Below are 25,298 nucleotides of genomic sequence, written 5' to 3'. Positions count from 1 at the left end.
TGTTTGAGCACCACCGATATAGAACCTTAGGGTTTTCAGAAAAGTGTCACGACATTTGTAGAATCGGGTCCTCAAGTCCTAATGGGTTAAACGTTTAGAGTGGAGTTTCCAAACGGAACGTCAAGTTCAAAGAGTCACTTCCTGGGATGAAGTCCTCATCGTATCCACAGCAGATATGTGGTCCTAACTCTGCAGATCTGCAGCTCTTCTCCAGATGTCCAACCCCTTATCAGCGACAAGGTGTGGTCAGCGCAGCGGCGGATTTTAAGTTTAACCCATTACGATCTGAGGACCAGATTCTACAAATGTCTTCTAAATCCTAACAGCCTTCTGAAAAACCCAGGTTTCTATGTCAGTGGTTCTCAAAGTTTTCCAAGTCAAGGACTTCCAAAAACGATATGTACTGTATTTGGCCACCGACCCCCATCTCAAAATATTTTGTTCCAGGGACCACAAGAAGCAAAGATTTGAGTTAAAAGCGTTCGCTGTGAAAGAATATATGTTCAAAGATTTTAGTGCCACATTTCAAGATTTTTAAAAAATAGCAGATCTACAAGCTCATAGCGCGGCACTCGGTGCAGCGCTATGAGCTTGTAGATTTGCTATTTTTCAACAGCTAAAGTTTTAAATATTGGTTAAAGTAGTACTACAGTGACACAGATGCGTTCCCGGTCTAAATGGATTAATAACCAGGTGTGCCAGCTTGCCGATAATAAGCCTGACCTGGCCCGTCTCCCACTGCCCCTCTCCTCTTCGCTCGGCCTTGCAGGAGGCAAACTCTCTCACGGACCCTCCCCAACTGGCACATTAGCATACATCAAAACAAACAGGCAGCGCTGCTTGAAATTAATAAAGAAATTAAGCTTCCGCCGTGCAGCCGGGCCAATTAGTTGAATGTCAGGGAATCATAATTGGAGAGCAAGAAGATTGCCGGCGTTGTGAGTGTGTAAGCCCCCTATTGAAAGGGGGCTCTGTGTTTCCTCCCCTCCCACTCCTTATACAGAGCAGGTTGGGGGGTTAAATTAAAGGCCTTAAGACAGCAGTAATTACATTATCAGAGCCGAGACCCGCGGATTAGCTCAATCGCTCCAGTCAAGGCAGCGTTTTCTATTGTCATGGCGCAGAAAAATCCCCCGGCTTCCCCGGGCCTGGGGTTTTGGTGGTGCTGCATATCTCTCCCCTGACAATGCCAAGCAGGCAGGAATACAGAAGGGGGGGGGGGGGAGGAAAACAAAACAAGCGAAAACAAAGCTGGTGGAAAATAAATGAGTCTCAATAGAAAAAAAGAGACATGGAAGCTGACACAAAGGCCCAGGTAAGAGATCAGAACTAGTCACTAGACTAGAGTATGAATACATGCACTGTCCGTGATCACAAACGCAAGCATGTTCTGCTGTTACATACGGCTTTAGACATGTAACGTGTGTAAGCAGTGAAGCACTAAGCAATATTCTCAACTTTTGAGGGGCCCTAGCCCCTCCAATGTCTGGCTTTCGGAAATTACGTTATGTGGCAGCCAAGTCTATGGACTTTTAATGACGTAAAAAACCTCACTTTACAGAGTGTGAATTTATTTCAACAGGGTGGTTTTACATCCATACTGTATGGAGGTATTCATTACTTAAAGGACGACTTCACCCATTTTCAATTTATCTTCTTCTTTATCTCCTGACTGTAACTCTGAAGAACATCAGACAATCTTATGGTTTTGCCCAGAAAGCTTTGCAGCAGATGGACTCCATGAGAGTGTACCTGTCCAGCCAGCTCCAGACGTTTGTTCCCGTAGTAGTCTCTGTCATCCACCTTGTTGTTGCCTTGGGCGAGGATGACCCTTCGCACCATCACAGCCAGGTAGATGCACTTGGCGCGGAAGTTAAACTCTTTAACCTGAGGTCACAACAGGTATAATGTTCAGTAATGAGACTTCAACAACACCTGGCACTGTGAAATGCTCGGAATGTCATCGTTGTTGTGCGTTTTGTGTGTGATCACTTACAGGTACGTGTGTGAGGATGAGTTGAGCTAAAAGCTCTCTAGCTTCTTCCATCTTGGTCTTCTTGGGCCCTCCCCACATGCGTTGTCTTCGCACTTTATTCCCAAGGTATTTCAGAGCCTGAGAAGCAGTCAGTTCAGTTGCATATAAGAGCAAGTCAAACAGACAGTGGACAATAAACACTGCTGTAGTGGATTCAAGCACTAAAGCCTGATTGCGACAGTAGGTCGCATTTACTATGAAAACCTGCATCTCCTGTCCGTCCGTTAGTTAGTCACCCACGCCTCCATATATGGTCACACCTCGTGACACGTCACGCCACCATATGGCCATCTCCATATATGAAGATCACGACACTGATCTCCAGTGATGAAAATAGCTTGCATCCTGCGACTCACTAAACTGAGAAAGGATGCAATCATTCATGTCACCCTCCTGGGGTCCTGGGATGCAATACAGTACTCAGTACTGTACTCTTAACGTCATTGAAGTAGTACTCATAAAATGTCCCTGGGACCCATCTAAAAGACCACCCCTGGGTCCCGGGACCCATTACATTGAAAAAATATTTACATCACTGGACCTCATCTAACCCTGGATAACCATACATGGAGAGGACTGGATCATCACCTAGATCTGCATATATGGAGCCGGCCAGCAACTCTACATCTGACCTCAAACCATATGTGGCGCTGACCTGTTCTGACATTCCATATGTTGATCGGACCTCATCAAACCCTGTACACTCAAGACACGCTCCATATATAGCCAGTACATAATTCATTCCATATGTTGATCTGACCCCCCCATGCCAAAGTGCCAGCGCTCACCCAGCAGTCTGCCGTCTGCCGTCACCCAGGCGGATGCGTGCACGCGACCTCGCCCTGAGGGGGAGAAGCAGGGCGAGGTTGCGTGCACGCATCCGCCTGGGTGACGCCTGGCTTACTGGTATATATACCTTTGACACTAGGTGCGGTTCCATTAAGCCTTTGCGAAAAAAGGAAGCGTATGTTCATTAAGTCGAAAAAAGAAAAGCGAATTGTCGGTGTTTCCATTAAACTGATAAAATGCGCATATGAAATCAAGTTCATTAAATATGCAGTAGGTGGCACTGTTTTGCCAGTAAAGTGAGGCTCATGTAAAGTAGTCCTAATCCATGTTCACGCCATTGATTTAGGGATTTGATGCGCTTGTGCGTGCTCTCAGTTTAATGGACGGGACCCCATATACTGCGTTGTAATCTGATCCCTGGTCAGCGGCTGACCGACAGTCAGCAAGTCTACAGCAAGCCAGCGGGCATCTGCTGCTTTCACAGTATTGACGACACCTATAGTCAAAGAACGTACAAAGAACGATTTGTTCTGTAATGCTTGTCTTAATATATTCGGGGCACATGTAGCCTATATGTCGCGGGACTCGATTGGAGCATACTGGTCGTTTATACTGTAAATGTATTGATTGCAGCTGCAAACAGTTGTAAATAACTTAGCCTACACGTTTAGGTTGCTTATCTTATGCAATGAATATATATAAGAATAGATGAAGCATATGCATGGATCGAAATCGAATAGCCTGCAGGGACCCAGGCAGCTAGGTTATATAAAAGTTTAGTCTACTACACCACGTGTGTGTGTGTGTGTGTGTGTGTGTGTGTGTGTGTGTGTGTGTGTGTGTGTGTGTCTTGCATCCATACAGTAGGCCTAGCGATCCAGATATCAAAATCATCGGAGCGCCCCGAACAACTCGGGAGGATTCAGACTTCATATGGGGTCGGGTTGGGGATCTTTGAACACACTACACAATTATTAATCGGACGGGTCAGGTAGTAGTAAATTGGGACCTTATATGTATCCACAACATCACTCCCTCTCCCTCTAGCCACTCTCCCATGCACCGTTCACTCCACTGCCTCCCCATCGTTTTTTTTCCAACTGTTCAAAAGCGATATAATGCGAGTTCAATGCTTTCTAATTAAAAACCTTTTCCGCAAGTGTTTCCATACACTATTTGCGCTTTTCCATTTTTTCGAAAAAGCCTAAATCCGCAACCTCCAAGCGAAAAAGTGTTTTTGCGAAAAATGGAGACTTATTCGCACTTTGATGTGTTTCCATCCAGGAGATTTTGCGCAAGAGCCTTAATGCGCAAAAAAACGGCTTTATGGAAACGCACCTACTGTTGCTGTCCAAAAATAGCAGATCAGCCAGCCCAATATCGTGATGTGTTTTGAGCTTGTAGATCGTCAGTTTTCGGTGAGCGCCACCATCATACAGAAACAAACAATATAAATTAAACATAAAATAGCAACAAAACTGGTTCATTGTTAGATAACTTTTAAAGACAACGGCCTTAAAAATGTACGCCATGATTGCATTACATGATAATGCTGTTCTAAAGAGAACAGCATTATCCTTGCCTTCGCGAACAGCAGCACATAAATGCAAGTAGGATCAGTGTTGCGGAAGGTCATATGAATTACAAAGGCAGCGACCTTGGAAGCTTCATCCTTTATAGTCTACAGAAGCGTGTACGTGTGCACACCCACACACCCACCCACCCACACGCCCACGCCCACCCACACCCACACCCACACACACACACCTGAGGCAACGATACACAGGACTGCACGACTGAACTAGAGGCAAGGTCAAAGGTTAATCAGACTCAACACTTTCTATGAGACCACCCACCCTGCACTTTGTCCTACATTTAAATATGGTGAATAAATCCTTTACCTGACCACAATGTTAAAAAAACAATGTCCATTGTTTTCATACAAAACAAATGTTTAACTTTTTCCTCCCACATAAAAAAAGAAAATATATTAAACAGCAAATCAACAAGCTCATAGCAAACACTGCGACTCCACGTTGCGAGTGTATTCAGTTGCTATCTGTTCTATGATGAAGTATCAAGTTGCTATGGTAAATGTTTTGTAGAAATGTAGAAATGAGCTTTACATGTTACAGTACGATTTACGATTGAAAAGGAGTGCCCGTCAAACTAAGAAAGGGCGTCTCTGAGGTACAGAGCCTCGGGGGAACGATGATTTACGATTCTGAGTCGACTGAAGGTGACTTCGCAAAACTCTGCATGGCGACTGGCTCGCTCTATCTTGGTCGGCTGTGCCTCACGTGGCTCAAGTCACCTTCAGGCGCGCCTCCGACAGTGAAACAGAGTGCACCTTTTACTATCCGACGGTTTTCCAAATCGTACTGTGACACACATAGAGCGTGTCGTGTGTTCGACTCTCTAGACTATCCCGACGACCTTTGCTGCGTGTTCGATTCCGGGCTCCCCCAGAGTTAGTGACGAAGAGTCCCTGAGCAAGACTCTGAACGCGTTTACTGTCAGTCTACTGTATCTATCAATAAAAGGCATTAGTGAACATTTTGTAAAAACAAATTAACATTTTTGAAAAGCTTTAGAAGATTTGCTAAAAATAGGGACGCCAGGATTACTGTAGTTAACTGCAGTCATGTGGGCAAAGGAACAAAGAAAGCCTGACCATTGTTGTTAAGTGGTTTGGTAAAGATTACACCAATACAAAATAATGTTCAATGACAGTGGGCAGGTGTGGAGCTTGAGGGTACAGTACCTGAGTCTGGGTGAAGATCTGTGCCTTCTGGCATTCTTCCAGGCTAGGGGAGAAGTTGGACATGACGTGGTCCTCTGTGCCAATCATCTGCACTATCTCTTGGTCACTCTCCACGCCCATGCCCTGCGTACAATACATACAAGATGTGCTGAGAACTAGATGAAGAGGTACAACAGGCTATAGCCAGAGATGAGCTTCATTTCATATTATCATCATAATCATCAACTCTAACATTAGAGAGATTGAGACACACTGACATGAACAGAACAGCTGTTCTGTGTTGTCGTATACAAACACATGTACTTACTCGTGAGTCGTGAGGGCCAAATGTAACCACAAGTATATAGTAGAATTTGAGAAATAGACATTGTGAGGATACTTTCACTACACAAACTGTTTTTAGACTTAGGCTAACAATTAAGAAACAATTTAGGGGTTAGCATTAGGCATTCAGAAGTTAGGTTTAGAAGTTAGGGTTGGTTACCGTAAGTGCCCACCAAAAATAACAAATCAAAAGCTCACAATACGTTGTGCTGCGATACGCTTTAAGCTTGTAGATCTGCTGGTGTACGACACCGGTGTGCAACTAAGTCTATGGCAATGGCATTTACAATGGCGTTTATAAAATTGCTGTCCTGACAAGTATAGTAATATAAACCTGTGAGTGAGTGAGTGAGTGAGTGTATGTGTGTGTGTGTGTGTGTGTGTAGGGGGGGGGGGGGGTTAGGAGGTTGTCTGACATTTGCTTATGGAAATGTGGGGCTGTGGGAACTGATGCGACGGTCCCACAAAGCATCCAGGGCTGACCCGGGAGCTGTGCAGACCACGGGGAGAGCCAGGAGGAACTCACCCCAGACACACGAGAGCAGGGCAAACAAAACAGGCAGGCAAATGTGCCCGATGGTCACGGGTGACCAATTCAGCTCAGAAACATACACACACTGCTGACATGTTTGGACAACGCAGTCCCACACAGGAGAATGGGAGCTGATGAAAACAGTCGGATAATTGACATTTTCATAAGGGTGACACAACGGAATTTACTGTGTGACTGACTGTTGACCGACTTTCCGTAAATGATTAAATCTATGACTCAATACCTTCATGGTGTATAGTACACAATTTATATAAAATACAAAAAACTGTGACTGCGTAGAATTAATTAAGAGACAGAGACAGAGAAAGAAATCCCCGACTATACATGGCTTTAGATGGGGAAAAAAGACAACTACCGATTTCTATTATACTATTGCTATTATTATCATAATTATTAGAAATAATACTTGAATTTATCATTTGGTATTTCATTTCCCCTTTCTTTCTTCTGTAAGACTTCTGTATTTGAGAAATATTCCCCCCCAACATGGTAAGTAAATAAATAAAAGAGTAGCAGTAATAGGTAATACAATAGGATAATGTAGTCTTATAGCACCCCCTACTGGACACATGGCTACACTGCTGCATGCATTGTCTAGTATCATGGAGAACTAGAAATAGTGCCCCTCGGGGCACAGTGCCCTCGGGGCACAGGTCTCCACCAGGCCAGGTCAGGTTGTGGCCTCCTGGTGGCGCTATAATAGGCCAATGTGAAAAGGGTGCCATTTGTTCTTACACCATTGATGGCAATTGGATGATTTGAGGCATTTTGTTCCAAAAATGTGTATGATATGATACACAGGTAGATATGTATGCACTTCATTTAGCGGAGAATATCCCAACTGTTCTTGGCTAATATGACCGCTGCGAACAACTTAGGAACTGTGAAAAATTCTTTATCCGGGGCAAAATACCCAAAAATGACCACGCCCTTTTAGAAATAACCGCCACTTAAAACATGCCTCTATCTTCTAAACCGTTGGAGCTACAGATGTTCTGAGATGCTCAAAATGTTCAGAATACTAATGTTTGAATACTCCATAGACCATATGCACACGGCGGTCATCTTTCCATAAGTTAATGGCAGGGTGGAAACTAGCCACAATTTGCCAATGACCGCCCATACATCCAAACAGACAAAGTCCTGTCTAATTGTATTCAATTATGTCAAACTCACCAACATTGCAGCTGCACGAAAGGTTTTAATTATCCTCTTTCTATCTGCAAAGTGTTTGTTTCATAAAGATCCACGGTAGACATGTTATGAGCTACTTTATGTCAAGAAATTCCTTGCAGGTGATTTTGGAGTTTGGAAGCGCTCATTGAATAATCACTCAACAGCCCTGCGTACCACCTGTTTTGAATTTGCACATAATGCAGGAGGCAGCAGGATGTTGCGTTACTGAAAAGGAGCGCTTCCAAACTCCAACACTTAGGAAAAAAATCACCTGCAAGGAATTTCTTGACATAAAGTAGCTCATAACATGTCTATGGTGGATTTTTTGGACAGATAGAAAGAGCATCATTCAAGCTTTTTCGCAGCAGTCATATTAGTCAAGAACAGTTGAGATATTCTCCGCTAAATGAAGTGCATAGATATCTTAGGCAGGTCCTGGAGTAAGTAGGAAAGTCTGTGAAAGATTTCACGTAAATTGCACGCTGCGTTCATGATTTGAGGCTTTGTTTCAAAAGGGCCAATCCTGCAAACTTTGAAAGCCAATGTTAGCCAATTAGGATGGAATATGAAATATCTGACAGATCCATCTTGAACACAAGACTATAGAGATAGTGTGTAATGATTTGCGGGATTTCTGGAGGAGTAATATGAGATCATGTGTTTTTCAAAAGTCGGCCTCCTGCCGGTGGCGCTATAACAGGCCGTTCTGGAAACTTTGGGGCAGAGGTTCATCGTTGGCATCCAGGGAGTGTGTGTGCAAAATTTGGCATCGACCAGGTTAACGGTGCCGGAGATTATCTGTTCACAGACGGACGGACGGAGTGCAAAACATACTCTCTCCCCATGCCTTCGGCCTGGTGGAGACAAAGATGTCTCTTACCTTGAATATAATAGCGATGGGAGCATCCTCGGACAGGGTGTTGTGTCTCAGGTAGAAGCGACCCTGCTTCACAACGATGTTAGTCCTACTCTTCTTCTCATGAGTGGAGCTGGAATGAGATGACAAAGTCAGTGCAACAACCACTGAGCTTCTGATAATTAACAGCTTTAAGACATTAGGAGAGTTGAGAATGACTTAACACAACAAATAGGAGAGTTGAGAATGACTTAACACAACAAATAGGAGAGTTCCATCACATGTTCCGACTACAGCTTCATTTATTTTTTAAGTATGTTGCTATATGTATAGTAAGTATGTTGCTATATGTATAGTAAGTATGTTGCTATATGTATAGTAAGTATGTTGCTATATGTATAGCAACAACTAATGAGACACAGAGGTAGCTCCTGGATTGAAAGGTATAACAATGGGACAGTGCGTTTGTTCAGTAAAAGGAGTCTCCATGTCTCTCCAGCTCTTTATTAAACAGAATATGTATTTTCAGGTTGGGATAGCAATTGTATCCAACTAGGATAGAGAACTCAGACAGGATACAGATTAAACAAGTGAAATTGGAAGTGACACAAATAAATGAGTGGACAAAATTGGAAGTGGAACAATATAAAGTTGAAGCTGATAAATGGGTACTCTCTTCTGACTGTCTGAAATTTTCCAACCCACATAAAAATGTATTTTCTGTTTATAAAAGAGCTGGAGAGACCCCTGTTACTGAACAATCACTCTATAGAGCACCGAAGTCCTGACGTCACTTTCAGTAGAGGGCACCAACACACAGGTTTATAGGTTTTTTATTTGTATTGAAATCTCCATAGGGCGATTTTATGTCGCTTCATATAAGAACTGTGTTTGAAAAATAAACCGACCAAGCCCGGCGTTTCTGTCAGGGGAGTGGCTGTGCGTCGTTAATGATGTCCATTCATATTTGATACAGCCAGTTTCTAGAGAAAATGGAATTAATGTGACCGCAAAAGCCTTGAAACTACATATGAATGCAATGTCGCTGAGCATATACGTCACGCCCAGCTGTCAACATATTGCGTTCCTGAGATTCCTCGTTGACGTAAGCTCAGCAGGTGGTGACTCGACTCGTACTAACCACGATACATTATATATATATCAATAAAATAAAAATAAACGTAATTAACGTTCAGTTTCTGTTGTGCGACGGGCTGCGGGCAGAAGCAGCCTACCCGGAAATGTAGTCTCTGGGTTGTTTGGCTCGTTTCTAACGCTTATTTTGTTACTCTTTGGGTATATTTGTACATTTCCACCTTCAGTCGATGCTTCATATCCATATGAGTGAAAAGGCCGGGGTGATCGGTTTATTTTTCAAACACAGTTCTTATATGAAGCGACATAAAATCGCCCTATGGAGATTTCAATACAAATAAAAAACCTATAAACCTGTGTGTTGGTGCCCTCTACTGAAAGTGACGTCAGGACTTCGGTGCTCTATAGCAATGAATACTAACAGAATATAGTGCATTAACAACAAAAATACTATATTCTTAGAGAAATGGACTTGAGTTACAACTGTACTGTACTGTGTTTCAGGGCAGATTCACACTATGGTCCCAGATGGGCAATCGGGTCCACTTGGCAGATGTTGTGGTAGTGTGAATGCTGCGTACCGTTCCCCAAAGCAGATCACCCAAACATTCCCGGGACAGCATGGAGGTGGTCTCGGGACCGATTGAAGTGTACTCGGATACGGATTGATGCAATGTGAAAGCATTGAATACGATTGAATGAAGTGTACTCGGGTGCGGAAGAATCAAGGCCAATGTGAATCATGGCCAGCGGGGAGTCCGGGGACCAGGCAATCGTATTCGGGAACAGTTTGAATCAAACAGACTCAGTGTGAATCTGCCATCAGAATAGCTCATGTAACAGTACCTGGTGACAGAGGCTCCCACTGCACCCTTCCTGTCCTGCTCTACAATGATACGATTCTTGGACAGCTGTTCTTGGATCAGAATGACCTTTTCCTGTCCCTTCACAATGAAATAGCCCCCTGTTAAGTAAAGATAGGACAGCACAATACAAATTATACACTTAACAACTTAGGTCCTATTATACTTTGTCATATGACGAATTATAGAGAATATAGCACATCTACAAGCTCACAACAAGTCGTCTTGCAGCACGTTATTTATTTTAATTTATTGATCCTTTTTAGTTAACAACGGTAATACCACATTGAGATTTTCCATGTCTTTTCCCAGTCACCCTAGCCAAGAAGGCAGCTTACATACAAATGAGGAAATCTAACTTGAAATCTTTTTATGGTAGATTGTTGTGAACTTGTAGATCTGCTATTTTTGAAGTTTTGAGAAAATGTCGTGACAAAATAATATAACCAAAATAGGGGTGCCAAGTTGAGGTTGAATGGTGGGAACATTCTTACAACACGCCAAATGTTTTATGTAAATAAAATAGTTTCTATACCTGGATCAAGAGGACATTCATTGAGTTTAGCAAACTCCATGGGAGTCTTTCCTGTCAGGACACAGTTGGAGCTGCGCAGCATGATTGGCATCCTGGATAAAATATAATAATGTTTAAATAAAATAATGTGAAAACACTTTTGAGTCGAGTAGTATTGCTTTTAGTACAATATTACAATAAAACAAGAGTTAATATATGTAAAATAATATATGTAATTTCATAGTGAATTACACATAATATTATAGCAGTGGACGTGTATAAAACTAAGACAATATAAAAATTGAGAATTGTAGGGATGTTAACTTCTATTGGATGTAGGTAGGGGCCAGGTGTTGCAGAGAGAGAGAGTTCATGTAAGATGAATGATGTTTTCTCAAACAAACATCTCAAATTGTAGGACAAATGTATATTAGGAGGTTGTAATACCTTCCGATGGGGAGGGCATTACGGATGATTCTCTGACTGCCTCGAGTGTACTCTATGTCCACTGTGATAGGTGCAGAGTACGTCATATCTCTAAGACGGCACTGGAGGAAACAATAGGCACATATACAGTACATTACAGTTGTAAATATTAGAAAGGTCTCTTGTAGCGGTGCAGGCGGCCTAGTGATTAAGGGGCATAGCACATATAGGCCCTCATTTATCAATCGAGTGTAAAATCTGCCCCAAATTCGAGTGTAGGTTTTGTAGTACACTCACGTCGCCACGGCATTTATAAAGTGATCACAAACAGCTGATCCTTCCTTAATTTCATTCCTAGCAGTGATAAATGTGACGGCTGAAATCAATCTGGCACGCCATATGAAATCATGCCTCGCCCTCGTTTTTGCGACATGAACAACTGCAATACGACCATACAACGTATGGAAACCATGGTTACATGATGGAAAAAGCCAATAGAAAAAGTTTCCCTCGCTTGCCTTGCTGCCCGCCTCACCCCCCCTCTCTCATACACACACACACACAGACGCACGCACACACACACACGCACGCCACTTGCAAGCCCAACTGGTGTGTTGTATCTTAAATAAATAAAGAACGAACACCTGCATGAATTAAATAATAGCTGTAGGCCTACCCTACACTGTTTCCCTCTCGCCTCGCTTGTCTGGCTGTCATGTCCACACACGCACGCACGCACGCACGCACGCACGCACGCACACACATACTTGCAAGCAACTGTCACTGTATGTTGAAAAACAGTCTAAGTCCAAATTTCATTCTGACCCCTCCACGAAAAGGCCTCGTTGTCCTGAACCCTTATCTATCATTTATACATTATGGATAGTAGACTGTTTTTCGTCTGTGGCAAAAGTCTTTATTAATTTAATACTACCGGTATGCGCTCATGCAAAACACTGTTTAAATGGCTTAAGCATCTAACTTGCAACATTGTTTTTAATTGCGCGATTTTAATTGCTTGCACACTTGGAAATATCCTACCAATTTCATATGACATTTCACATGTATTATTAGTTTTATACATTTTAGGAGTGAAAACATGAGGGCCATAAACTCTAATATGTGGTACGTGAGTCGAGGGTTCAAATCTCGAGCCTGGTGGCCATTGCTACGTGTCAAACCCTCTCTCTCTTTCCATGTTTCCTGTCACTCTTCACTAATACTATCCAATAAAGGCAGAAAAGCCCAAATATATCATTAAAAAAAATGAATAGTTAAAAACTATGAATAAATTAAACATGTATTATTGTATTTAACCACTTAAACCCTATACACTTGACAGGAGTCGTCCAATACTAGATCAGTTGTTCCTGCTACACCAAATATCTGCTATTTCCGAATTCCGGTGACTGTTTGGCCTCGGAATGGTTCACGGGTTAAGATAATTTGTCACATTTTTCTGATTAGCCAATCAAAGCTGAGCCCAGGTGAAAATGAAGCCAACACAAAGAACCTTAGTCTACCTCATGAGGAGAGACAGGTCTGGTCACATTAAAGCTCTCCTCAACGTCAGGCATGCCAACATAGATGTTAAGGTATCTGCAAAGAAAGTCATTCAGTTGGTTAAAGAAAATAAAGGTTCTGTTTGTGTGAAGAGTTGTGGGAGTAAGCACTTGCACTTACTTGAGGTACCACATTGGATCTGCATCACTTGTGATCTTTTCATTTGCCTTCATGATCTTCTTTATCTACAGAGGAGAAAATTTGCCTTTACATGAAGACACAATTGGTCCTGCTTTAAGACGTATTCACAATATAATCCTAGTTACCTCCACATTGATGAAGTAGTTGAACGAGTCAATGTGTTGCTTTACCAATCCTTTCACCTGACAAAAACACAAAGATTTGTGTGGGTAAAACTGTGTGACATGAACATTTATAAATTAACCTTGATGTATGTGAAGCAGATGTTTCCAAGTCAAGTTACCTTCAAGAATGCGGGCAACAGTTTCCATTTTTCCTGTCCAAAAGAAAGGCATACAAAGATATGGTTTACATGTTATAACATAGGACCACATTGGAAAAGAAAGTCCCCAGGACTTTTTGTGTTATTTTAGCCTTAATATGTCTGACTGTACCTCGAGCTGTATACATTTCTGACTAATGAAGTACGCAATAAACTTTGGTCTGGATGATTTTCTTGAAATCAGGAATTGGATATCACTTTGAGTTTATTTGGGGTTTAAAATGACAAAACTGCATGAGTTGTTACGACAAAACAAGTTTGATATTTACAAGATACTGCAGTATCATAATCATATTGTTTTTGATATGTGCCAAATCGGGGCTCTTTTGGTGTGTTTGCTTGCCAGTGTCCAAATGCAGCTCTCTAGAAAAGCAATTATATGTATAGAAACACTGAGCTGATAATAACATTTCACACTTCTTTCACTTATTTGTATCACACTGCATCGCCAGCACCACGCCGTGTCACTCGGTCAGTCAGCACTCAGCAGTAGCGTGTTGACATTCTGCTTTATATTCTGTCTTAAATTTACCTCAACTGTGTTGACAGGAGCTGCGAGTTGCTGGGCGCTCATGTCCCCAAACTCGTCACCAAGCATTTCCATGACTGGTTCTGCTATTCAGTAATCAGTACTGTAGTACAAATAAGAAAATAATTGAGCATTTTGCCCATAGACATATATCTAATTTTTGCCTGTTTATACAGGCACCGGAAGTAGCTGCAACATGCGTACCTTCTGGTGTTACAATATTAAAAGTCCGTGTGGTCCGTGACGTGTACGCAACAATATAGAAGGGTTCCATAAATTCCACTTTGTGGTATTTCAAGGGCAATTTAATATAGCATGAGCGTCCTCAATAGTTCATGTAGTTGGTAATTTGCATCAATTTTGCAATAAGTGATTCCTATAATGAAGGACAATGAAATGCTAATAACAGGCTAGCATAGTATATTCAATATTCTCCACAGTATTGTACACATTCAGATTAGCACTGACAGTTATAAGAATAATTCGCCCCTACTTTAGATTATAAATGTTCTATAGTTTGCACATTTGTATAGACATGATGTGCCTGTCATACTCCCAGTCCCATAACATAAAGACATCATATTTATATCTTATGCATAGCATATGTCATGATTGAATGATCTGTCTTTGAAAACAAAATCCCTTTGGGTATGTTCTGACCACTCTGGTTCTGACATGGTTTCTAACTATCTAAAGTAGATGAATATTGTAATACAATATAGGTATGGTCTTAACTCTCAAACTGCTTGGTCCTGCCTTATCGCTGCTTGCAGCGATTTCTTTTTCTATTTTTTTTATTAATATTATATGCGGTTTTGTAAATGAGTTACAGAATAGGTCAATGTTTATGAGCAGTGAATGTATAGATAGATACAATACAGTAGGCACAAACATATTCAAAATCCTAATTTATTTGTCATTACATAAATTGGTAGCGAAAAGGCCTTGTGCACACATACTAGGACAGGTGCGTCGGAGCTGGCAACCAAATGCGAATCATGAGAAGAAAATGGTCCTGCAGTTACCAGATGAAGGTCGTTTAGACCGAAACGTTGTCATCTGAATAAAACTACTGATCTATAAGTGAAGACAGTGTGCGGGACCCCTTTCTTCTCATTACATAAATTGGTAAAATGCTGGCAAGGCTTTTGATTACTTTTGATGCAGTAATGGTCTTTCTTTTTCTTTTCTTTCTTTACTTTATTGGGTATTAAAAGTCCTTAAGCTGAAGTTTATCAAAGAGCTGGCGAGACATGGCAACCCCTGTTACTAAACAAACACTATACTAACTATAGTATAGTCATTGCATGATTAGTACGAGAATATAGTGCTTTAACCTTTTAACAAAACACCTTTTGTTTTAACCAAAGAATAGCACTTACCGTACCTTACGTATTTGTGAATATGATTAGATATGAAACAATAATTTCTCTTGATCAGTAATTAGAATGCTTTACATGTATTTTTTATTTGTTATTGTAAGACAGCATTGTATAAAAAGACCAAAATATGTTCTCTAAAAACAACAGCTATTTTGTCATTGTAAAAAAAAAAGGATATATGCATGCTAAAAACGCTTATATAATACTAATGTTCATAAGTGATCCAAAGTCAATTTATTGACATGTATAGAGGGTATGCGCATGCATAAAGTGAGTGGCAAATCAAGTGGCAAAGTGAGTAGTTTAATGCAATCAGATATTTGGATGCAAGGGCTGTCAATTAAGGTCAAAAGGTAGTTTTTTGCCACTCAGTAGGCGTTCCTGCATAACTTCTGTGTATGATGATGATGTCACGTGCATGTACCCGCATATTTGCAATACAAAACAAAGTCAGTGGAACATTATCTAAATAAGCCTACCAATCCGTTTGCTTCATCACTCACCCCTGAGAACTGAAATGTCTGCTGTTGCTGCTAAGGAGTTTTGGGTAAGCTGTGCTAAGGGATCGTCCATGCCTGATGACCACTAACTCTATCTGACATTGATCGATGTTCACCATCACATGGGTGCTTCTCTCTGTATTGATGAGGAATACAATGGTGTACAGGGCCATCTCAAACTCTGGGCTGGATCCAATGAAGGCACTACCCACAGGCTTCACCAGACCATACCAGCTGAACTGGAGATTCAGGACATGGTCATCTTGATCAGGCTGAGGAGGAAGAAACATGTCAGAATCTTGGAATGAAAATACTACTACTACCACTACTAATAATCTAAATACATTAAATATTGTGTTGAATATAGTCTACATGATCTGACAATCAGAAAGAGTGTGTGTGTGTGTGTGTGCGTGTGTGCGTGCGTAGAAACAGTATTACAGAATAGAGTACAAAGAATGTTTGAATTCAAAACCATACTGTACATTACTGTAGAGGTTTGCTGCAAGATGAAGATCTACTGTACTTACTATGTCCTGTTCCCTGGCTTTGTAGCCTTTGTAGTCCAAATGTCTGTTCTTTTCCTGCAGGTAGAACTGGACCCAGTTGTGGAAACCAAAGACCTCATTCCCAGATTTGGTCTCGCCCACGAAGACATGCTCGAATCCAGAGGAATCCATACTGGAGAATACAATGAGAATTCACAAATCTCTTAATAAACTTGTATGGCAGAACATTCAAATAATCTACTTTGATTGCATTGATTCATTGATCGGTGTCTGTTTAATTTGACGGTGTGATTTGATTTGTGTGAGGGACTTCTAACCACTTAAGCCCTGGATACTTCATTATACAACAGATTATTAACTATTTTAGCTATTTTTAAGTTTGAAAACATGCCCAAGATAGGGGAGCCAGTTTAAAAGTGGCTAGTAATAACAATGTATAAGTCTTGTCTTACACTCCATTTCTTTCTCTGCGGTAGAGGTGAAACCAGATTAAGTACAGCTGACTTCTAAACTGCCTCAAGTCAGAGCTGGACTGGCCCTTGCTCACCAGGTACTGGTGTGCACGCTGTGAAAACAAAACAACACTTCAATGCATCACTGACCTCAATTTAGAGAAAATACAAATTACAAGTGTCAATGTCACAAATTCACAATGGATTTTCAGATGAGTGTAATATATTATTATATACTACATTACATTACTGGCTTACCGGTACGCATTTAATGACATTGGCTATACAAGGAAAACAGCTAAACAAGTTCAACTTAAAAATAAAAACAGGTAGTCAAACAATTCGTCATTGAAGCAGGGAAGCCGATTCCCCATATGTACTACAGTGGTTCTCAACTTTTTCAGGCCGCGACCCAAGAATAATCATATACTGAGGACCCCCCACCCTGACCAGCACTTGGAATTGTAGGAGTTGAGTCATTACATTTAGTTTGACTTGGTTCCAGCAGTTCGGAGTAACAGGGGCGGTATTGCAGTCGCTGTACCGCACTATTGTGACGAAAAGAGATCTGAGCCAGAAGGCAAAGCTCTCCGTCTACCGAACAATGTTCATTCCTACTCTCACCTATGGTCATGAAGTGTGGGCCATGACCGAAAGAATAAGGTCGCAAATACAAGCGGCCGAAATGTGTTTTCTTCTACGGGTGGCTGGCATCTCCCTTAGAGATTCAGTCGCACAAGAGAGACTCGGAGTAGAGTCGCTGCTTCTTCGCCTGGAAAGGAGCCAGCTTAGGTGGTTCGGGCATCTGGTTAGGATGCCTTTCGGGCGTCTACCTAGGGAGGTCCTCGAGGCACGTCCCACTAGGAGGACACCCCCAGGCAGACCAAGAGGAATCACATCGACTCACTGGCCTTAGAACGTCTCGGGATACCCCAGGAGGAAGTTACTAATGTTGCTCTGGAGAGGGAAGTCTGGAGCTCTCTGGTGGAGCTGTTGCCCCCACGACCCGACTACAGATAAGCGGTTGAAGATGGATGGATGGATTGACTTGGTTCCACAAATAAATATTGTCTTTCTTATATTATTTGACAATTTCACCAATGTTTGACCAGTTTTTATAGTATAGTTTGTTTGTTGATTTATTTTGATGCAGTAGTGGTCTAGTAGGAGGGACTAGTAGTGTGCATGATTACAATCTACGTCCGTCTCTAGACATGGTAACGCCCCGCCTCTGATTGGGCTACCGACACTGCTGCCCGTCTTACCAGACTTTCCTCCGAGGTGGATAGCTATGGTCGATAGTCTGACGTGAGGTTGAATTATTGATTGAACACATACGCCGCAATATGATTTGATTTGGATGTGTTCTAAAAAAGTGTTTGTGTTGATTATCGTGTATCTATCTACAAATGCACCAAGTCTCTGTATGTCTGTCTGTGTGTAATCCACGTAACTCGAGAACTGTTCGCCCCACAGACTTCAAATTCGACATAATATCTGTGTCGGGCATGCATTTCCAACTTGCATCGTTCCAAGTAGATAAGTGCCCAACGGACACCGCTGTAGAGGCCCCACGGGCACCACTCTAGTTAATCTAATTATAGTAAACTAATACTATTATACTAAAAAGGATAAAGATCAAGGGAAACGAGACCTTTTTACAGTACAATAATGTTTCAAGTTTACACATACAAATAAATTACAGATTAATACACGGTAATCAACACAAACACTTAATTTAGAACACACCCAAATCAAATCATATTACGGTGTACGTGTTCAATCAAATAAACAAGCATAAACAATAATTGTATGCATCTTCTACAAGCAGTAGTAGCAGCAGTGTCGGTAGACCAATCAGAGGCTTATCAGTTAGGATGTCTAGAGACAGACATAGATTGTAATAATGCAGACAACCACATGCCTCCTTGCATCCAATACACATGGAGTGACCAGCCACCTCTGCGGAGGTGGATGGGTGCTTCGCTTTACCTTGGCTTTACATAAGCCAACTGCCTCACAATTCAATATTATTTACAATTGTGTAATATTATCTGTACACTTATGTGTATTTGTGACACACCCTGATGAAACCACCCTGCCTCCTGGACACAACCAGGCAGGCCTAACTGGAACCAAAGGGAAACCAGGAAGACCCTGGAAAAAGGTCTGTCGAGGCGGAACTCAGAGAAAAGGGAATAGGCTATCTTGGAAGGAAACAGAGAACTTCGCCCAACACCCAGCTGGAGGAAGTTCATAGGCCCAATCCCAATCCACTCCCTTGCTGACTCAATGAGCCCTCACTGATTTAGCTGCGCGTTCATGTGAAGTCTGCGAGGGCTTGAGGGATGTCCCATTTGAAATCGGTAAATCAGTGAGGGCTCAGCCCCGCCCCTTTATGTGCCCTTTGCCAAAGTCAGCATCGATGCTGACTTTAGCTGACTTTGGCAAAGAAATTACCCACAGTTCATAGCGTTACCAGGCGAATGAGGGGGATCCTCCGAACGTCAATCATTTAAGTATGCAAATTAGTTATGTATCGCGGTTAGAATGTCAACAAACACAATAGTGCTTTCTCACTGTTCTCAAAGGGAGACGGAATGGAAGGATAGGCTATATATTTAATAACAATAATAATAATAATAAGGGAAATATGATGACAAATGACTAATGAGCAAAGTAAAAGAATATGGAAATGCAATGTATAATGAATATTATTATATATGAATATTACAACCCGGTAATATTACACAGGAAAGTGTATTTATGAAACTAACTAATAATAAAACGATCAGTTTAAATACTAAAATAGACATGATAGACATGTCATGTAGGCACTGACTGTGAATAAGGACAGTTTTTATAAAGTGATGCAAAGTAATGGCGGACTCATCTTCAAAGTGCTGTCCCATTCCTTTCACAACAATTTGGAGCCCTTGCAACCTCTCACCCTCAAGCACTTACAGCTGACGTCACTAAAGTCAATGAGGGTTCAGGGCTCAGGGATTGAGGGAGGCAATTGGGATTGGGCCATAATGGCCTATGCTCTCCAAAGTGTGTCTATTTGTACAAAAAAGTACAAGCTGTACATAGTTTATTGAAATGTGTGTACGCTTTATGTTTCATGGTACAAATTAGTCTCATTCACCATTTAAATTTATAATAGCCTAGACATTTCTCTGTAGTCATCAATAATAACCTCTATTTGCAAGGACAAACTGTAGGCCTACTTTAGCAAGGTTCTCGTGAGCTTGTGTATCTTGTTAGTGATTAAAAAAACATACAGTATGCCAAATTTACCTTCATGACCGCTGTCTCTAAGACAGTATCCAGGAAAAGGTTGTTCTCTGTCACCTCATCTGTTGTAACTTGCTCTGCCACGCCTGTGGATCTTTCATAGTTATCCAACAGCTTCATGAAACCTAAGTAGAAAAAACATACACTCATTTATCCTTACGTACTGTAGGATCATTCAAACTTAGTAGAGGCATAGTAGAGTGAATAGTGCCATGATTGAAAAAAACAACAATAACCATCCATAACAATAACAACAAAATAGTAATAAGAATACTCACGGGAATAAGTGGTTATGGTGGCCAGTTTGTTTTCATTAACATTGGAAAACAGAGGTTGTGAGGCATGGTCCCGTGCATTATGGCTGCCTTGGTTTATAAAGCCAGCTTTACCCTGCAGTCCAAATATAGCCAATTATTTGACTGAAACAGAACTTTAAAAATCTTGTTTTAAAAATAAACGGTAGGCTAAAGGACGGTACATGTACCTGCACACTGATAGTGTAGTCTGTCCCAGGCGTCAGTCGATTGACATCCATCCTCCATAGCTCATTGAAAATATTGGACAGTTCCTGGTTTAATGCTGGTCTAGAAAATTGCATAGAGAAAGGAAGAGTAGCCTACCAATTAAAATAAATCCTTGTTGAAAATCAAAATACAAGAATGGCATAAGGCTGGGGATAAAAACCTACCTGGCGGCATCCAGTTCAGTGTAAAACACTGTAAGCCAGGCAAGGAAACAGCAGAACCTTTAAACACACACATTAAAAAAAATGTAATCAAAGTTTAAAGTGTTTTTAACTTAAAGTTTTTTAAGTAGAGGAGAGAGAGAGAGAGAGAGAGAGAGAGAGAGAGAGAGAGAGAGAGAGGGGGATTGATTTAAGTATTTATCAACAGATTGGAGATTTACAATACAGTGTATTTCAAGCACAACTGTAATTCTCAAAACTGTTAACTGTGGACGAGACTGTGGATGAGAGAGAGACGATTAAAAAAAAATACAATACTCCCAAGTCTGCCCTGCCCTTATTCGCATTCTTTTCTAACAATAAATACACATTAAACAAACAACACATGATACAGGAAACACAAAGTTAAAACACCAACAGTATCAGTTAGGTTATTTAGCTATCTATCCTATGTCGAAGACGCACCTTGTCATTGCAGCCATGACACGTTTTGCAAACGTTCCACTTTTCCAAATTCAGGACCGACGTCTAATCGCAGTAACTGTAGCCCGCCCTAGGCTACGTCTGATATCGCAGCCTACTGTAGCGATCACTGAACTCTGTACTCTGTAGTAGACCCACTGACGCTCAGGCAGCACATTGCACAATAGCCTGTTGGCGCGCGATCAGCGCACACATTTTCTGTTCGGGTTCCTCTCGAGGTGGAAAGCCTGGTGACGCGGGGTTATCTAGGCAGGGCCAGATACTACTCTAGGCAGGGAAGGCCCTTTCATGGAATAGTATCTTTCTCCACTAGGGAGCAGCATTTATTCAGTTCCTCCACTTTACTCCTTTGGTGAAGACTGAAGAGTATTGTCATCTGACCATCTTCCTTGTAAAAAACAACAAAGATGGCAGAGTAGGCCTACTGTGTGCTGTGCAGTACACAGGAGCAGATTGGAAGATATTGATAAACTTGTTTGGGGTATTAAGTTTTAGACCTATATCTGCTGTTCAGAATCTCTTTTTCTGATTGTGAATTTGTTCAATTGGCTTTTGATTTAGGGCGGCTATCAGTTTATTATGAGAACAAAAAAAGCTAATATTCAAAGCTGCATTAGTCATGACGGACTACAATTTCTACACTCTGTGCATTCTTAACAAAAACAAACACAGGAAAATACTTTGTTGTTCAGTGTCTGTGGTCCAGACAACGAATATGAATAGCCTAATTATTAAAAAATGTGGAGTTCCTTGAATGGTGCCAAACTGCCAATCCAACACATTCATCTGTAATATTGCAGAGTGAAGTAATGCATCATCTGCCACTGGCAACCATATTGCACATCTGGTGCTGATTACCTGATCTCACCAGATATAAATAACACAGATCTGACATAGTGGATGACTAGTATTATACAAGAAATTAAAGACCTAGCTCGAATTGAGAAACCAGAGGTCCCATTTTATAGCTATTAAAGAACAATGTCAGGGAAGATACCTTGTGCAAATTGAGACAAGTAGCCAATCCTCTTTAAATAACTTTAATGACCTTAGAAATTGATAAATGAAAAAGTACACAGTATAAAATGTTATTCCCTGCTGCGGTCAAGGGCTGCCTAGAAGCAAATGTATACTTTGGAGAGTGTCGTGCAACATGTCACTGACGAGAATCAAATGATGCATTTCCAACTTTCAAGTATCGACAGACTTCTTTCTGTTGTTAACGGTGTCAACAGAAATATTTTCAGGTGAAAATATATCATTTTTAATCAAAGTATAAATTTGTCTCAACAGCATCGTTACTCTGACTGCAACCTCGCATCATTTCACTTCTCTCTGAATATGTTGCAACACCATTCCACAAATATCAATGTCATGTGTGAGTCACCAGGATTCCATATTAAATCAATTTGCAGTATAAAATATAAAATAACTGACAAGTTCCTTTCATCTGTTAACAGTATGCATTTCAATATCATGCAATGACACTTAATGAATCATATTCATTATCCTTTGTATGGAGGTATTGGTGCAAATGCATGCAAAGTTAATGGGTTGTTCAGAACTGTAATATGATCAAGACGGTGGGAGAGCCGAGGACACAATCAAATAAAAAATACATTTTACATCAGAGGGGCTTACATAAGTTCTGCAGAAATCATAGCAGCTGTTTGAGTTACTTTACTTTACAGTCAGTTCTTAAAAATAATCTGCACAGCACATTACACATTTGAATAAATTCTCTGACTTCCAATAGTTACATATAGTTATAAAGATATATTATTTCTTTATTTGCATCACCTAGATAATGTTTTTTATGCTTGATGATGTATCACTTAAAACCAGAAAAAGAAAAAAGTATATGAACAACTAACATAACAATGTCTCCAGTAACCAGCTGGCAGGCAAACAGTGGTGAAATGGAGTGACACATCAAGAGTAACAGTAACAGTCGGTACTGGGTCGTAGGTTTACACAAAACAAACCATGGTTTAAAGGAGAGAGAAACTTGGTAACACTTTTGGCTCATCTTAGAATGTAATGTAACACTAGTAAAAAGCATTCAGAAGGTGTACTTTTATTGTACATTTGATGGGAGAGATGTGTGTGTGCTTGTGGAGAGGCTGGGCACAGACTTTCATTCACAGCAGCATTAGGGTCACACGGCATTATGGTGGCATGCAGCCTCACGCGTTGGAATCTTCATCTGTCACACTGGGGTTGGGGGAATTTGAGATCTCTTTGAAGAACTCATCGTCTTTCAGCATGCTCTGTTAACGATGATACAAAGGGGGCGGGGAATATATGAATTACATACTTATCAGTCTGTGTAACAATGGGACTCCCTCTATTGCTGAGCCTGGATTTCGATGGGCGCTGATGGGATGCTTGTTTTACAGTGCCGGCTACTACTAGTAGGGAGGAGGAGTTATATAACCTCACAAAAACTATGCCTAAACCTAACCTTAACCCTAACCTGTAAAACAAGTGCCCATCGACTCCCAGGCTCAGCAAAAAAGTTAGTCCTGTGTAACAATTCTGACAGAGGCGCCATGTGCTGCATGTTGTGGTAACTTGAGTTCTTGACACAGAGTCTTACCGTTAGGTTTTGGATGCCTTCTGAAAAAGCTCCAATCTGCCGCACAGTTCCCTCCGAGTCCTCCATCTGCAAAAAGACACACAGCTCCAACATCAATAGGGATAGAACTACTGAATATTTCCATAGTGATTATTCTATCAATTATCTATATCTCTCTCATACAGTAGCCTATACACCGGATATATACAACTTCTCATTTATTTCGTTAATTGATTAAATTGATTATAAGCTTAATATAAAACAAAACAAATTCTGTTCTCTGTACACATGTTGTAAACTGTAGTGTAGCAATGCCTCGAGCCTGACTATGTTGAGGATGTTTGACCTTCCTACCTGCTCTAGTCTGTCAAGGTCATCCTCATAGATCTGTAACTCCACAAAGCCCTTCTGAAAGCCACGTCCCTTTGGCATCTCCACATCCATGGGACAAACGTATTCCTCATTCTCTTCCTGCTTCTTCTTCCTCAGACTTCCAAAGCTCCCAAACGTCATTTTCCTTGGCTGGTTAAGGAAACATGTGTTATTTACTGTAGTGCAAGACAAGTGCTAACACAGTACTGTGTTCAAGAGTAGTGTGTCTTATGGCTCTTTTCCACTATAAGAACTAAGAAAACTGTCCTGTGACATGTAACATATTTCACAGGTTTAGGATTTGTTTCCATATGCTACAGCTCCGTTTCACATAAGGATCTCAGAACAAAAATTGGGACCTGCTCAGGAATAAGTCAGAGTTCTGGGAACCCAGAACTCAGAAATGAAACGTTCAAAACGTTTGAACAACATCAAGACCGCCTCACGTATTTTGCGACAGGGGGGTTCAATATGCGTGAGGGGCCGTGGTATTTCCATTGCTTTTTTCATTTATTATTTTTATATATATTATTATATTTATTTCATTTGAAAGTGAAATATCCCGTTAATGCTTATAAAACAGCAAAAATAGCTGATGGACAAAACATTTTTATTTATTACGTATGTAAAAAAAACATAAACAGGTTAGGTTATGGAATGTTCTGGGTTATCATTTGAATTGGAAAAGATCCACTAAATGCATAACTTACGACCTACCTTGACCTTAGCGGTTGCGGTGAGAATCATGTAGTCTGGGTTCTCCAGGCATTCCTGTTTGAGCTGCTGTGAATCTGGGCCCACCAGCAGGTTGAAGTGGGTGGCGAGGTGGCGACGCAGCAGGGTCTTGTTGGAAGGGATGTTCAGCAACAGGGCCATAGTCTCCACGTTAAAGCGGGGCTCCAGGACCTAGGGGAGGGTAGGAGTTATGAGGCTTTAGCATAGGGGTTAGTGACCCAAAGTGGGGTCGCAGGAAGGCCAGCGTGAAGAGGACGTCAAAGGCGGCCACTTGACTCCTCATACACACATACAGCTCCAACTGACCAAAAACCAGCAGCAACACAGGAAAGACAACACACACACACACACACAC

At 41.3% G+C, this 25,298-nt stretch overlaps 3 protein-coding genes across 5 annotated transcripts in view; all 3 read right to left on the bottom strand.

Annotated features, from left to right (window-relative positions):
• The window catches only part of polr3b (polymerase (RNA) III (DNA directed) polypeptide B), a 42,792-nt gene extending 28,631 nt beyond the window's left edge, over positions 1–14,161 (bottom strand). Inside the window, exons 1-12 of the mRNA XM_079500877.1 lie at positions 13,954–14,161; positions 13,383–13,415; positions 13,225–13,281; positions 13,079–13,143; positions 12,919–12,994; positions 11,417–11,517; positions 10,991–11,082; positions 10,439–10,556; positions 8,522–8,630; positions 5,589–5,711; positions 1,997–2,113; positions 1,753–1,887 (exon numbers count right to left, since the gene is read on the bottom strand). Coding sequence (XP_079357003.1) covers positions 1,753–1,887; positions 1,997–2,113; positions 5,589–5,711; positions 8,522–8,630; positions 10,439–10,556; positions 10,991–11,082; positions 11,417–11,517; positions 12,919–12,994; positions 13,079–13,143; positions 13,225–13,281; positions 13,383–13,415; positions 13,954–14,025 — 1,098 coding nt within the window. The 5' untranslated portion in view covers positions 14,026–14,161. The remainder of the gene's footprint in view (positions 1–1,752; positions 1,888–1,996; positions 2,114–5,588; positions 5,712–8,521; positions 8,631–10,438; positions 10,557–10,990; positions 11,083–11,416; positions 11,518–12,918; positions 12,995–13,078; positions 13,144–13,224; positions 13,282–13,382; positions 13,416–13,953) is intronic.
• A 1,238-nt stretch (positions 14,162–15,399) lies between these two features.
• On the bottom strand, positions 15,400–21,398 carry endouc (endonuclease, polyU-specific C). The gene is made up of 8 exons (XM_079501371.1): positions 21,241–21,398; positions 20,779–20,835; positions 20,575–20,674; positions 20,369–20,480; positions 20,094–20,215; positions 16,794–16,906; positions 16,363–16,513; positions 15,400–16,104 (listed from the first exon to the last, which is right to left on the bottom strand). Exons 1-8 carry the CDS (start codon positions 21,255–21,257, stop codon positions 15,832–15,834), a joined length of 945 nt encoding a protein of 314 aa, XP_079357497.1. The 5' UTR covers positions 21,258–21,398; the 3' UTR covers positions 15,400–15,831.
• Positions 21,399–22,279: 881 nt separating this feature from the next.
• The window catches only part of ppfibp1b (PPFIA binding protein 1b), a 30,501-nt gene continuing 27,482 nt past the window's right edge, over positions 22,280–25,298 (bottom strand). For all 3 annotated transcript variants that reach the window (XM_079502168.1, XM_079502169.1, XM_079502170.1), the window contains 4 exons: positions 24,926–25,114; positions 24,191–24,358; positions 23,858–23,923; positions 22,280–23,528 (listed from right to left, as the gene is read on the bottom strand). In XM_079502168.1, the coding sequence (XP_079358294.1) occupies positions 23,445–23,528; positions 23,858–23,923; positions 24,191–24,358; positions 24,926–25,114 (507 nt within the window). In that variant the 3' untranslated portion in view covers positions 22,280–23,444. The remainder of the gene's footprint in view (positions 23,529–23,857; positions 23,924–24,190; positions 24,359–24,925; positions 25,115–25,298) is intronic.

This window comes from Electrona antarctica (assembly GCF_951216825.1).
Source record: "Electrona antarctica genome assembly, chromosome: 5".
In the NCBI taxonomy this organism is placed as follows: domain Eukaryota; kingdom Metazoa; phylum Chordata; class Actinopteri; order Myctophiformes; family Myctophidae; genus Electrona; species Electrona antarctica.
The sequence above is the reverse complement of the archived record's forward strand: the minus strand, read 5'-3'. Positions and strand labels throughout refer to the sequence as shown.